The sequence below is a fragment of the Ixodes scapularis genome, unplaced genomic scaffold (assembly GCF_016920785.2).
Source record: "Ixodes scapularis isolate PalLabHiFi unplaced genomic scaffold, ASM1692078v2 PGA_scaffold8__174_contigs__length_109621045, whole genome shotgun sequence".
Taxonomy (NCBI): domain Eukaryota; kingdom Metazoa; phylum Arthropoda; class Arachnida; order Ixodida; family Ixodidae; genus Ixodes; species Ixodes scapularis.
The window spans coordinates 85,749,487-85,763,507 of NW_024609883.1; the positions used below are offsets into that span (position 1 = coordinate 85,749,487).

General features: G+C 47.5%; 2 protein-coding genes across 2 annotated transcripts; one reads left to right on the forward strand and one right to left on the reverse strand.

Moving 5' to 3' along the window:
- The first annotated feature begins 3,225 nt into the window (after positions 1-3,225).
- Positions 3,226-9,827, forward strand: LOC115320755. Its single transcript, XM_040207034.3, has 4 exons — positions 3,226-3,377; positions 4,210-4,891; positions 5,627-5,829; positions 9,262-9,827. The coding sequence occupies exons 1-4, from the start codon at positions 3,226-3,228 to the stop codon at positions 9,740-9,742; spliced, it is 1,518 nt and encodes a 505-aa protein (XP_040062968.1). The 3' UTR covers positions 9,743-9,827.
- Positions 9,828-11,341: 1,514 nt separating this feature from the next.
- On the reverse strand, positions 11,342-13,321 carry LOC120837577. The gene is made up of 2 exons (XM_042287048.1): positions 13,235-13,321; positions 11,342-12,841 (listed from the first exon to the last, which is right to left on the reverse strand). Exons 1-2 carry the CDS (start codon positions 13,319-13,321, stop codon positions 11,342-11,344), a joined length of 1,587 nt encoding a protein of 528 aa, XP_042142982.1.
- Positions 13,322-14,021: the final 700 nt, after the last annotated feature.

A 14,021-nucleotide genomic window follows, 5' to 3' on the forward strand; every position in this document is an offset into this window, starting at 1 on the left:
CTCCGACCTTTTTCACTGAGTCACACTGTAACTGAGTCCTGCCTGCCTTTTTGGGGGATCGGTGGCCGAGTGGGCTAGCGCACGCCAGCTCGGAGCATGTGGAGCGAAAGCTCGCGCTGCAGAACCCAGGGATCCTGGGTTCTGCAACCAAGGGATCCCGTTTCGATCTGGATGAGCATCGTACCGGCGAGCGGTCGTGTATCACTACTGCGTGATTCACGTTAAGATCCCAGGCTAGCGATTGTACTGTAGTAGCTAAATTTTTCATCTACACTCTAAAAAAGAAAGGGTGTCGTCTTACACCCTTTCGTCCCATAATGCACTTCAAAACTTCAGTTCGACGTACAGCGCCCTGACGCCCGTCCTTTACGCCCCCAACCTTTAAGAGGTGCTTGATAACGTTACGATATAAGTTATTAAATAGCTAAAGTGCGCAACAAAAAGTACAGAAAAAAACATTGAGGTTTTGAAATAAGACCGAGAGAACCTTTTTTTCTTTTCTTGTAGTCAGTAACACGTACATTAGCTATTTAATTAAGCTTTACCACACTGCTATCAAGCCGCTCGTGAACGTTGGTACTGTCGGTTCAATGTCAGCGCGTTATACGTCGAACTGAAGTCTATGGACGTCTTATAAAGACAATGGGCGAAAGAATATACCCTTTTTTCTTCTAAGAGTGTATAGCTGGGAGATATGTCGCCTGTTGAGGCAGACTAAGTGCTAGGCTATATAAACATTCACACGTACACAGAGCCTTTTTTTTTTGCCTGCCTTTTGTTTAGAAATTGAAACCGAGCGCCAGAATAACATGCTACTTGTGCTCACAAGGGCCAAATCTCCTTGTTTTTGCCCCCGGAAATCCATCTTCCTATCGTGGCCGACGTCCCTCGTGTGCTCGTATTTCGAGCCATGGTACCGCGCTCACAAGAATCCGATCCTCGCGAATCCGTGTTCGAAATGGAAGGAAAAAAAAAAAACAGCTTGTGTATTTGTGCGGGGGGGGATTCTCGGTTGCGCTCCGTGTTGACAAGGGTTTCTTCGGTGCCCAGACCCCCACGGTATCGGTCTTGAACGTGGTTTTATCTCTACGGCGGATGGACTCGGGAGGCGCAGGGGCGGATTTAGCGACCTTGTTGTCCTCAAAGCGAAAAATGACGACTTGTCTCTCGAGCAAGCTGGTCGTTTCACACGGGAACATGTACAGCGCGTGGTTCGCACTTCGAGGCGCGAAAGCGCGCACTATCTGTTGTTGATGCGATCGAAAACACGAATTCAAAGCCATGTGTAGACAAAGGAATCAGGAAGGTTCGGAGGAGCGATTGCATATAAACCGTTTTTGCGAGGATAGCCCCATTTTCGAATACCGCAGCGCCTCCTAGAGTGCGTCGGATTCTGCGACAGCACTGGGCTGGGGCGGAAGCTGGCCTTTTTCATCTCCCATTGACGTGCGAAAGCGACGGCGGGCGTCCGGCGAAATACACTTCATGACCGCCATCGGGGTCTTTCTCCCGTTGGTCCCAACCCTGCAAGCAAGAAAGCGCGAGGAAGCCCCTATCCCACTTCTTTCTCGCCCTCTTTCATGGGTTGCATTGACGTGACATGTGCTGCCATTCTGGTGGCCTGGCTTTAGAGTGCATGCCTTTGGTGGCACGCATTACATGCATACATAAAGGAACACACACACACACATACATTTACACAATCGCGCACACACATATACATACATGCATATATACATTATTATTATTATTATTATTATTATTCTGTGCCTTAGAATAACCGAAGTCTTGATGTAGGGCCCATACATCCGTACAATGTGAAAAACACATATACAGTATGGCTCATATAGCGGCCAGGCTCTTTAAATCGGGCGCAAAGATCGGTTTCTCAACCTATCGCGCTACGATTTTGCGCTGCCTTGCCCCCAGGTGGTGCATTTTTTTCTATAAAGTTTGTAAAAAGCAATCTTACCTGAATGCTGCAGATAAGATCGAACAACCATATCCGGTGACCATTTCTATTTTGCTAAAAAAATATTTTGGTGAAAAAAAAATATGACGTCAATTTCGTTGCGTATGCTCGCGCACACCGGCTCCTGCTGGCTCGGGGAAAGATCGTGCGCTACTTATTATAGGCACTGAAATGTTTAGTTCAGCATCCCTTTAAGCTGACACGAAGTTTAGGCGCCAAGTCATTAATCATGGGTCTCCTTCCGCACACATGCTTCAATATTTTACCTGAAGTTACCCCACTCAAAAAGACCTACTTTAGGAAAAAAAGAAAAAAGAAAAATAACCTATGCCTACGTCCTTTGTCCCACTGTCAAAAAAAAAAAAACCGCTGCAAAAAAGAAATTGTCACCGTCAATGTATAAGTAAAACGTAACGCAAAAGTAACGTGCCTTACCTTTTACCTATAACGGTAACAATAAGGCGCTCCCTTGATTTTGGGGTAACGTAGGTTGCTAACGCGTTCCTTTATTTTGAGAATATAACGAGTAACGTATTTCGTTACTTTTTTTTTCGGTAACGCTTACAGCACTGGTGTACGCTTCGTCCTTTGCGATCCACCTATGTCAACACCACGTAGAATAATCAAAGCCTGTGCACTAGAAGTTTGACGTCATCATGGTGAGACCGAGCGAAGACGCCGATTGGATACGAGTGATGCGTCAGTGCTCGGCTCGGCATCGTGTCCAATCAATGCGCCGAAAGACGCTCGGCATCATCGAGCTCGGGTTCAATTGGCGAGTCGGCGCCATCCGACTGTGACGACGTTCCGTGGAGAAAGAGTGGGGCGTTCCGCGGCCTTCGTCAACTTCATCAGCAGTAAGCAGTCACAAGAGTCTGAAAACCTTACCGCTCTTTTGTCACAAACGATCGTTCAAACCGGAGTCACACATGCATACATCATATAAAAGACAGTCTTTATACAGATTCGAACTCTAGTCCCCTCGAGATCCGTGCGTCGAATGCCGCATGGCAATGAGTTCAAGAGAAAACTTGGCAGGCGGCATTCAAACTAGGGATATAGACCCCTTTCGAAATTTCGGCAACCCTGAAAATCTTTAAGCGGCAAAGCAGAAACATCTAGCAACACTGGGCGACCGCCGCCATTGTGAAGTGTTTGGCCAGTTCGGCAAGTTCGGTCACTTCGCTTCGGCTGTGAGTCGTCTGGTTAGCGGCGGTGCGGAGCGCGTCTACCGATCTCTGTTCCTTCGAACAATGGCTTGTGCGGGCGTCTTCCCCATCACCGGTTGGGTGAACGACCTTTCGAAACTGCCACCGATCAGCGACAGCGAAGTGGAGAAGTTCTACAGAGGCCGTTCGGCCACGGACCGCTCCATGGAGAGAAGTTACAACTTCGTCGTCGAGGCGTATGTGGTGCCCGCTTCATTAAGGGCGAACTACTCGCGAAAAAATCAAGTGATTCATTTTTCTACGGTTTGAATCGCATATCGTGTGCCAACTCGTTCACACCGGCAATAGATCGCATCGCAAAAAAATTAGATGTTAACGGCGTGCGCCATGAGAGTCCAACGCCTTCGTTGGCGAGTCGCTTCGGGAAAAAAACTCGCTCCGAACGTTGCTCGTTGGCTCAGCCGCATCGCAGAAAGTCGGGTCAGGTAGCGACTGCTCAAATTGCGTCGTTTTTTTTTTTTTTTTTTTTTTTTGCCGCGATGGTCGCTTTAGCGATGAAAGTTATCGCGCGACTACATCGCATCGCCGGTGTGAAGGCGCCTGAAGCTTCCAGTCGAGAAGTTAGCCGCGGAGGCACAAATGATCTTTTACCCGTAGTTCGGAACGGTGCCTCGCCCGTTCGAATTTTCGGAAAATATCGTAAAGCGCGAACACACCAAAATAGAAACCGTCTGAACTGCTATGACTGCACAACTGAAGAAGTTGTTGCTGTATCGCAAATATAATGTCTTAAATTCCAACCGTGGTAGCTTCGGTGTTTTCCTAAAAAAGAAAAAAAAAATAGGCCACTTGGATCAGTAATGTTATTGTAAATGTATGAAATATATGTTTGCACGTTGAAACTATTTCCATAGGCTGTTTGCATGGCAAGGGGAATTCGCAGCTGGTTGTGTATGGTAACTGATCCGTATTTTGTCTGAAAATGTGTATGTCCACTTCACAACTGCAGCTGCTTTCAAGTCTCTGAAATGTGTAAACACTCTGTACGATTTCTTTTATTCCAATCAGCGGAGGACGTTTCTACCTGAAGGGCTCCTGTTTCCGCAGCAAAAAAAAGACTCAGCCTCCTTACACGGTGATGGCAACAACAGACGTGCAAGGCCAACTCTTGGATGGAAACTGTGACTGCCCTGCTGGAGGTGTAGCGTGCAACCACCTGATGGCGCTGCTTCGGACCGTAGCACTTTTGCAGGCCAAAGGCTTCAGCGAGGCACCTGCAGAGCTGTCCTGCACGGACCTGCCGCAACAGTGGAGAGTACCTCGAGGGCCTCACATCCGCGGTACTTCGATCCAGTTAGTTGACTGGAGATGTGTGAGGGAGGGCGGCCAGGACACCCCACTTATGTCCCGCCTCTATGAGAGCAGGGTGGCTCCCCGAAGCCAGGAGCAGCAAGAAGCTGCTACGAGGAAGTTTGCGGAAACACTCCTCAGCCTTGGCAGCTGTACTGACTTTGCAGCAGCTTTGCTTCAAGTGCAAGACAAGACCTCGAAGGACACGAAGTTCGGCCCTGCACTGGCTGTTGCACCGCTGGCGTACCAGCAGCCTGTCTTCCCCCATGGACTCAAGGTCATCACCAATATCCCCCAGTGCACAAGCCACCCCTACCAAGCCCCACAAGAATGCCAGTTCTTCCGTGGAAGGGAACCATGGGAGATTCCCATTCCGTTCCTGGGAAACGAGATTTTGGAGGTAATGATACAGATCGTTATTGTAAATGCCACTATACAGCGAACAATTGTATGACATCACATTGAAGTGCGGTTGTAAGGTCTGCCACTGCTGTGTGTGCACGGAAAACTATGGAGACGCATTTCTGCTTGCCGCATCATATTCTCACTGATAATATTGTTCTTATGTTACAGGGGGGGGGGGGGGGGGGCACCTGGGGGCTATGTGTTTGTTTTAATGTTGTTGCACTTGAGTATGCGCACGAATAGTTCTTGAAATGGCGTTATTGAGACCACCCTATGTTCGTAATGGGTGGGATATGCTCGCACACAATGCCAACAAACTAATCTTGAAGCTCGGTGGCATGCTAGAGCTGATGTGAATTGAAATAAAGACTGCAGCTTTACTCACGTTGACTATACAGTTGTCGGTAAGTCCACAATTGAGCAGACCAGGACCAAAAAGCACCTTTATGGAATGAATAACTTTGGTCCCTCATGCAAAGGTGCATGTAAATTGTTGCAAAAGGTGCCGTTCCCTCCACCGGCACCGAGGGATATTCTGGGAGTCACTGTCACAAACCGTTTAAAGCAGCCAACAGTGGTTGACGTGAGGCAACGTAACCAAGCGAGCGGCCTTTTGGGATTTTTGCATCTATATAGGACCAGTCATAAATTTATCTGGTCCTAAACAGTTTGCACTACAAAATGGTCTGGTTAATTATTTCAGCATTGTTTTTTTATTTGTATATTCTAGAGCCTGCAGCTAACAGCACAGCAGGCGAGAGACCTCGAGAGGAATACGAGGCAGCAGTCACGGAGTCCCACGTGGTGTAAAGAGCGCAAGCTGCGGTTGACAGCATCCCACTTCGGCACAGCCTTCCGAAGGGCAGTGTGGACTGACAAGGGTCTGGATGCCCTCGTCACCCCAAAAGACATATCAAAAGTTCCTGCTGTCAGGTGAGGTGTTAACAAAAACAAATGTTAAAGAGATGGGGAACCACAATTTTGATTTCAGAAAACAATGCAGGAGCTGTAGGCGGGATGCTACAATCCCTACAACATTGCTCGTAAGGCGACATCTCGAATCGACGGCCATATTTTGGGGGAAAAAAGGTCGAGATTGAACGAGGCTGTAGAGGCGCGTGACGTCAAGATATCTCGTTTCCTTCTCCCTTGGTTTCGCCCCCTCAAGGCGGCGAGGCGGAGAAGACACGAGGCCATTCCCTTCTCCTCGGAGAAACAAGACATAAACATAACTGTCAAATGCGCCTCCTTTTTTTTTTTAGAAAAATATGGTAATTCGTTTGATATATCGTTGTATGAGTGATGTTTTGATGTTTGTAGCATCCCCTTGTACGCTTTTGCTGCCGTGCCTTGTGGAATCCAGATTTCGGTTCAGCATCCTTTTAAGGTGTTTCTATGTTTGCTAAGGCACATCTGTCTCATTCCTTCATCAATTTGTGTTCAGGCAGACTACTTTCATGTATATACGGCTGGTTGCTTTCCAGTGTTTTAGAGCACTCTGAAAAGCCGCTGTGCATTTAGCTGGTCGATGCTGGGCGCTCCAAGTATGTTCGGCTGGTTCTTTTAGAGCGCTATCGAAGCTCCGACTCTCGTATTCCTCCAACTTGTAGCGATTTGAGGCGCTCTGACTTTGAAGTGGGAGCGTGCAGGATGCAGACATGCTGCCAACCGGTCACGTCACTCCAGCCATTCCGCCAGTCCATTGTTCGGTTGAAAGAGAATGGCTGACAGACTTGTCGTGCCTAAATGCCGTACCGATCCCAGCGTTATGTTGTGCTCCCCATATGGCGTTTAATGCTGATGGGGCATTGCATCATTGCTGCTGTCGACCTAGCAGACAGCAGTGATAGCAGCAGCTCGGACGACAACGAAGACGGTTGTGTTTACGAAGCCAACGGGGAAACAGTTTGTACAATTGTTCAAAGTGCCATGCACAGTGCCCAAAATGAAGGCTCATGTTTTCGCAGTAATGAGGATGTACTCTGACAGAGAGGTAAGAACCAGAGTACGAGGAAGTTTTGAGGCTGTAACGCTGCTTTGTTTGATAGTTTCGCAGAAACTTCCGTTCGGCACGGCTTGCTTTTCGCCACTCGGAAAACTTCACGAGCGTTCGACTGGCGCACTGTCTGTCTCGCTCAGATTCAGGTGCGCTCCGGTGTTTCATAGATCAGATTTAGATGGCGGGAGCGCTGGAAAGCGACCAGTGAGTATACCATTGAGACACAGGGCTTGTACATGACAGTGAAGCCCCTTCTGAAGCTAGATCCAAAGAAAGATATGTGCTACAGTAAAGCTTGAAAGGTTTTTAGTGCAGAGCCGAGGTTTGATGAGCCAGAGGAATCACCCTATAGGGCGATTTCACGAAACACAGTTTTACTTCCGGTGCGTAATGATTGAACATGTTGGTGTTGCACTCTGCTGCCGTGTTGCTTTCCCCGGCGTAGGCACCACTGTATGTCTTCTGACATCTGATCGCTTATTGGCATTGTTTTTGGTTATGGTGAGTCTCAGAAGCACAGCGAGTGGTTCCGTCGACGACGAATTTTGGTGTAAGTTTTGTCCCTACGCATTCTTATGAACGGATGCTGCGAGGTTGATTTTCCTTTCACGTTTAAGTTGTTTGGTGTTTTGATTGTCTGCACTCCAACGGCAGTCGGCAACAACAAAAAATATCAGCTGGTATCCGATTTTCAAACGTGCGGGTCTTTATTCGGAGTTATACTCTGCTTCATGCTTAGCGTGCAACACTGTCAAAGCTACTGGCATGAGCGTGGGGCTTGATCTTGTTGATCATTTGCACTCGTTCTCGCGCAAACAAAACCATAAATGAAGCCACGCGCTCGCGCCAGTAGCTTTGACAGCGTTGCACGCTAAATATGAAAGAGTGTGGGACATGCCGACGTGTTAGCAGACGGGTGTCATTGACCGAAACGGCCTTAGGAGACACGTCGAGGGTTACTTCAAAAGGAACAAAAACAGAGTAAGCGATGTGTTACGGAAAGGAAATACGTCCCCGATTGTGCGCCTTTCCGGCAAGATTTTGAACCAGAAGTATGTCGCACGAAACCACCCTATTGGCAGGACAGCATTTGCTTTTAAATACATACCAAACTGAATATTAGGTCAAGGTCCAAAGCAGCAAGCATAGTGTATAGATACGCAATACATCATTCTATATCAGGAGGAAATATCTTGCGAACTGCCTTAAACCTATAAATGTTATGGGCCAGACTTGGCGAGAATAGTTTCACCGTAGTGATTTTACTCGGCGAGAAAGGAAGACTATTTCCTCAGATGATGTACAATATAGGAGAGGTAAAAAAGGGGCTTGTGAACAAGAGGCGGAGGACTGTGCGTGGGAACAACTTAAAGGCAAATAGGGCAGTGACTAGGCAGTGACTCAACTAACCGTAATAAAAAAGTGCTATTTTGTTCCCTTAAAACAAATGAGCATCATTTGAAAATAAATATACTTGTACTCCATTCACACCTAAGCTGACAGGGCGGCGGGGGCTACATACTCGGAGGATAAATTTCTTCCAGTCTTTTATTGCTTGACTCTGTGCGCTCGTATAGGCAGGGACCCTGATTGTGTGGCGCAAAGCCGACACTTACTGGTCTGCCATACACATAGCTTCTATCGTTCTGTCTACTTAGCAGTGAACAGAGTATGGCTGCTGTTTATAGATCTTGTGCATCCATATAAGCACACTTAGAGCTGTTTTCATCATACCCTGAATTTCTACTGTCAATGCCTCTGAAAGTGCACATAATTGTTTTTGATAATAAAAAAATTGTGCAACCCAACGCAGAATCTGCTGTGGGTACCAGTCAGGTGGCACTCAACATATTTTTATATACTATATTTACAAGAAAACCAAAACAGTAGAAAACATTGTCCGATCTAGCCGCCGGTCCGCTCGGTCGCCGAATCGCAAAGCTAGTGTCTCGTGGTCTTCTTCCGTGCGCCTCGGCTTCTTTTCTTTCGCTCCAGTGGTACAGCTGGCACGGCTGCTACACTGCTATGACTTGAACAACGTGTTTGAGATATTTTGGCCTTTGAGCTTTCTCCCCAAAGTGCATTGTCAAATCTCTTCAGTGTGAGGCGACACTAGTGGTGCCTTTGGGTTGTTGCAGGCCTGCTTCGGGTTGCATTGTTTGTGGTGTGATTCATGGTGTTCCCTGTTTCGGAGGCCTCTTGATACCTCGCACCTTGTTCAAGCTGAACACTGATGGCAAAGCAGGCTTGTGAAGCAGCCTGTGCCCGCTAGTGTGCACTGGGCTGAAGAAATGGGAACATGGTATGCAGACACAGCATCGTCATTTATATCTGGGTGGTAATATAACCCATATCTAATTTTTCAGGCACGGCATCATGAACGAGCCGGTCGCTGCAAGGTTTTACGAAGATATCCTAAAAGGATTGGGGCACCAAGTTACAGTCAGCGGCTGTGGACTTTTTGTTGACCCGGAAGCTCCATGGCTTGGAGCGTCACCGGACAGGATTGTGTATGATCCTGCCGAAGACCCTCCTCATGGCATCGTGGAGATAAAGTGCCCTTCGTCTCTCTGGCTGAAGACTGCGGACGAGCTCGAGCACTTGGACTTCTGCTCCAAAGTGGACAAGGACCCGTCAAAGCTAAAGGACGGCCACCCCCATCACTTCCAAGTTCTTGGACAAATGGCTGTTTCCGGGCTACAGTGGGGGGACTTCATTGTCTACGCAAAGCACTTCATACTCATCGAGAGAATAAGGTTCAATGCGGGCGAATGGGCGAGCGCGAGTGCAAAGCTCGAAGACTTTTACTTCAACGTGCTGCTGCCTCACCTGGAGTGCAGCAGGTAGTTGTCTAACATCAAGATAGGGCCTTCCGTGTTCCGAATAAAGGATTGATTAAACAAATAACACCAACTTGACAAAACAATACTAACAATTTAATCAGCTGTTTCGTCCCAATTCAGGAGACATCGTCAGTGTGTGCCAGGGAACACAAATAAAAAGTACAGCAACTAGTGCGCTATTTAAGGACGTCCACATACAGTTCGTAGAGGGAACTGTGGTTAGCATTGCACCGCGGTCCCCCCCCCCCCCCCCCCCCTTCTCCCACACGTAAAAGGCGTACCCGTTGCTGCACCTCCATGATCACCCTCCCCGAAGTGTATGCAGGCATCCTTAAATAGCGAACTGGTTGCTGTACTTTTTATTTGTGTTTCCTGGCGCACACTGACGATGTCTTCCAAATTGGGACGAAACAGCCGATTAAATTGTTAGTATTGTTTTCTCAAGTCGGTGTTATGCGTTGAATCATCACGAGTCTTGGCTTTTGGAACATTTTTGCATAAACGATTTTGACCCATTGCATGTGCCATTTTATAATGTCTCAGTAAACACACTAGGCGAGGGTACTATTCTCTTTTCACAATAGCTTTGCAAACTGTAAAAGCTACCGCCCCCTTACTAATTAAATGTTCTGTGCTAAGGGCTTTAATGACTGCCAACAACAAATAGATGGTAAGTGTTTAGAAGTCTTTTATACACAAGGTGGAAGTGCACTGACAAGCAATATTAGCAGGGCTTGGCAAACATGCAGACACGGTGCACTTGATTCGTTAAGTGTGACAATCGCCGACATTTCTGTCTACTCAGTCTTTATTTCGCCCTCTCTCCTAACTGGAACAGTACACAAATCTGCAGTGAGGCACACGGATCCTTTCAGTGTGAATTCACTTCAGTTAAAGGGATACTTCAACATATTTTTAAATATTCCCGTTGTGTTCAAAGATAGGTTGAATATGATCCACAATATCCGTAAAAAATCGCACGTTTGTATTTTGAGCTTGGTGGTTGTATTTTTCGTTATAGACGGCCCACTCTGGCAAGCGCTCGGAGAAGGCCCAGCGGAGACCACGTGACATTCAACGCAATAGTGACGTAGTTCGTCTTGGGACGAGCAAAGCTATGGCGAGGCTGACGTTGAGAGAATGGCCTAGTCGTTCCAGCAACCGAAGCGGCTGCTTTGTATGAATTTTGAGTGATGGGTTAATCTTCTATAATCTTGTAGAGGGACAATAGCGACTTCTGCGACACACAAAAGGCATTCTCGGGAAGAGAGGAGTACCTCGTTCCCCTCTTCTTTCGTCGTGGCCGGAGGCAAGACAACCTCCGTCACTAGCTGTCAAGGTTCCTAGACGAGCATTACAAACGAGGCGTCAGCGAAATCCACCAGGTGCTCTTTGCTAATCCTTTAATTTGTTTTAAAATTCCTTTTCGAGACTTTTTTAGCAAGGCATTGGTATGTTCGATGTGATACTGCTCCTTTGAACACATATATAGACAAAAAAATGAGCGTTGAATTTTTGTTGTAGTATCCCTTTAAACAATAAATTACCTTTGAACAATTGAAGCTATCAGCTTTGCAATGAGCATTACAAGTTACCTTGCAGTTTACTCACTGTCTCTGATGAGTGGGGACTGCATGTTAGTGAGGACTGTGCATACAGTCCATATTTGGTTGGCAAGGGGTGCCAACGAGATGGGAATAGGGCGGTCGAAAATGTGGAAGGGCTTAATTCTCTGGATTCGGCGTTCAACGTGAATCCGGAGGGCAGCGATGTCCTGTGTTTCTACGACTTCCTCGGTGGAGAACTTGCCTCGATTCAAAAATGGAGGAATGTTGAGTGCTACGCCAAGTTTTTGGAGGAGGTCGGCAATCTTAAAGCCCTTATCGGCCATGACAGAATCGCCCTTATCAAAGGGCATCTCAAGAAGGCCACTCTGGATGACAGTCTCTTTGTCAGAAACGGAACCCATAAAAAGCTCGGACACAAATGTCACAAGGCCGTTGGGTGAAATGCCCACCAGGCCCTTAAACGTGTTCGTAGATTTGTAGTACGAGTACGTCCCCGACTGAGTTACAAACGAGCTTGTCACCTCACACCTAATCTCTGTGGCATCTAAGATGACTCTAGTTGTCGGATACTTTTCCCTGAAAGCTGGTGGCACGGTGCCGTCGATGGTCTCTCGTGTTAGCCAGAGAGCCAGGTTCGTGAGATGGAGATACAAAAAGCTCATCCACGCGCTGAACAGTTTCGACACAGTACTCACTGAAATGTCGAACAAATGTCCCAGGTGTTTATGGAACATGCCACCTTTCAACTTAACCAGAACAAGAAACAGCTGATTCTTTGCCGATAGCTTACGTGGCCATCCAGCCTTTTCTGAAGCATGCAAGCTAACTCCGGATCGCATAATAATATTTTTACCATTCTCTCCAGCGTCAATGAGCTCGAGGAAAGCAATGAAGGTACCATAATTGGGTAGTCCGGTGTAAAACTGAATGTCCTCGTCGCTCTCTTGGAATTTTTCAACGCTGAAAGGCACATTTTTCTCCTCTAGCACCTTGCAGTTTGCTAGAGCTCTTTGGAGCTCGGCTTTCAGTCGGTACACTTCGGCCTTGGTTTCTTTCAGTTCATTTCGCAGCAATTCGATTTCACTGTGCAGCTTCCTCTCTGCTACCCTCCTTAATTCGAGCTCGGGCTCCAAGCTGCACATGCAGACTGGCGGTTCCATGGGCACTGGGCTCGCTCCAGGATCTTCATCTGGCAGCTCGGGGGCAGTGGTGGTGTCTTCTGATTGTTGCAGGTCTGCTTCGGGTTGTAGCAAGTCTGCTTCGGGTTGCGTTGCTTGTGGTACAGTTGACGTTCTCTGTTTTGGAGGCTTCCTGACAACTTGCGGCTTCTTAAAGCTGAACACTGACGGCACAGCATGCTCATAAAGCAGCCTGTGCCCGTTAGCCACATTCCGCACAAAGTCACTTTCTACGAAGTGCCTCGAGCACACTTTGGTTGCCTTCGACACCTTGAATGATGTGCCTTCGTCACGCTTGATAGCAATTATCCACTTCCGGTAGACTTCCTCCAATTTGGTGAATCTATGGAAGGACACCTGCAAATTAAAAAGTTAGTGTATCAAAAATACCATTCTCAGAAATTACAAATTAGCAACGCAATTTGTTATAGATTAATAAATGTGGGTTATGTATTATGATTACAAATTATCACGAGCATTTGTTATATTTCATGCCTGCTGGTATAAATTCTAACAAAAGCTCGACATCTCCAAATGTTAAGCGGTACGGCCCTGCCGCCTTGCTGAGGCGAGCTAAACGTTTAAAATGGAATGCTCCGGCGATCCCTCGGGGGCCTTTGGTTCCCCTACGCCTTCTGCTGCGGTGTACACATGATCTAGCTCTACGCTCCTATCCCGGGTGTCAACTTTCGAGTTGCAAGTAAACGGAAGGAGCCTACCGATAAGGGGCCCACCGACGGATCAACTCGCCGTACGATTTAAAGCGATGGTTGCCACGGAGGGTGCCGCGGGCCCATTTACAACTTTTAAGCCCGGATTATCGTGTGCGACAGTCATGCCCACGGGTGATAAGATCGTTTTCTATCAGGCCTGCAAAAGCTGAGGAGAAAGTAGTTGAACTGACGCTCGTCAAAGTCAGGCTTAGCAACGCGAACACTAACCGCATCAAGGATCGCGCGCGCGGACTTGGTTTTTCAGAACACTTTTTAGAACTCTTCTGATACGCACCTTCTTTGCGCTTTCATCGACGTATCCATTCTGCGTACAGAGAGGCACGCAGCAGTGCGTTGGCATCTTGACGCAGTACGCGTCTCAGACCGGGAATCGTCGTCCACAAAGCACCGATCAGACTACGCCAGCGGGACCACTTCACAATGGCGCCGGACCTGGTTGCATTTGCATGCGATAGAGGGCGCTTTGCTTCGAAAGGGGTCTATTGCGGTGACTTGTGTTTGCAGACCGTCCTCGGTATGATGTATCAACAGCGCGACAAATATTGCCGCACAATATTTGTCTGCGACGTGACGTTACATCTCTTCATGATGGTAAATATGTACGTGACGTAACGTCGGTTTGTGACCTTCCATCCGTCAGTGAAGTTTGCATTTGTCTGTGACGTTACATTAGCCCCTAATATGATGTCTCTTTGGAGTCTTTTCCAAAGTCTGCAGTTATATGATTAAAATACACTCAAAAAGTAAATAAGTACAACTCAGTAGTTCTTAATTCGGCCGCCCCATAGACTGCGCACGCTGCT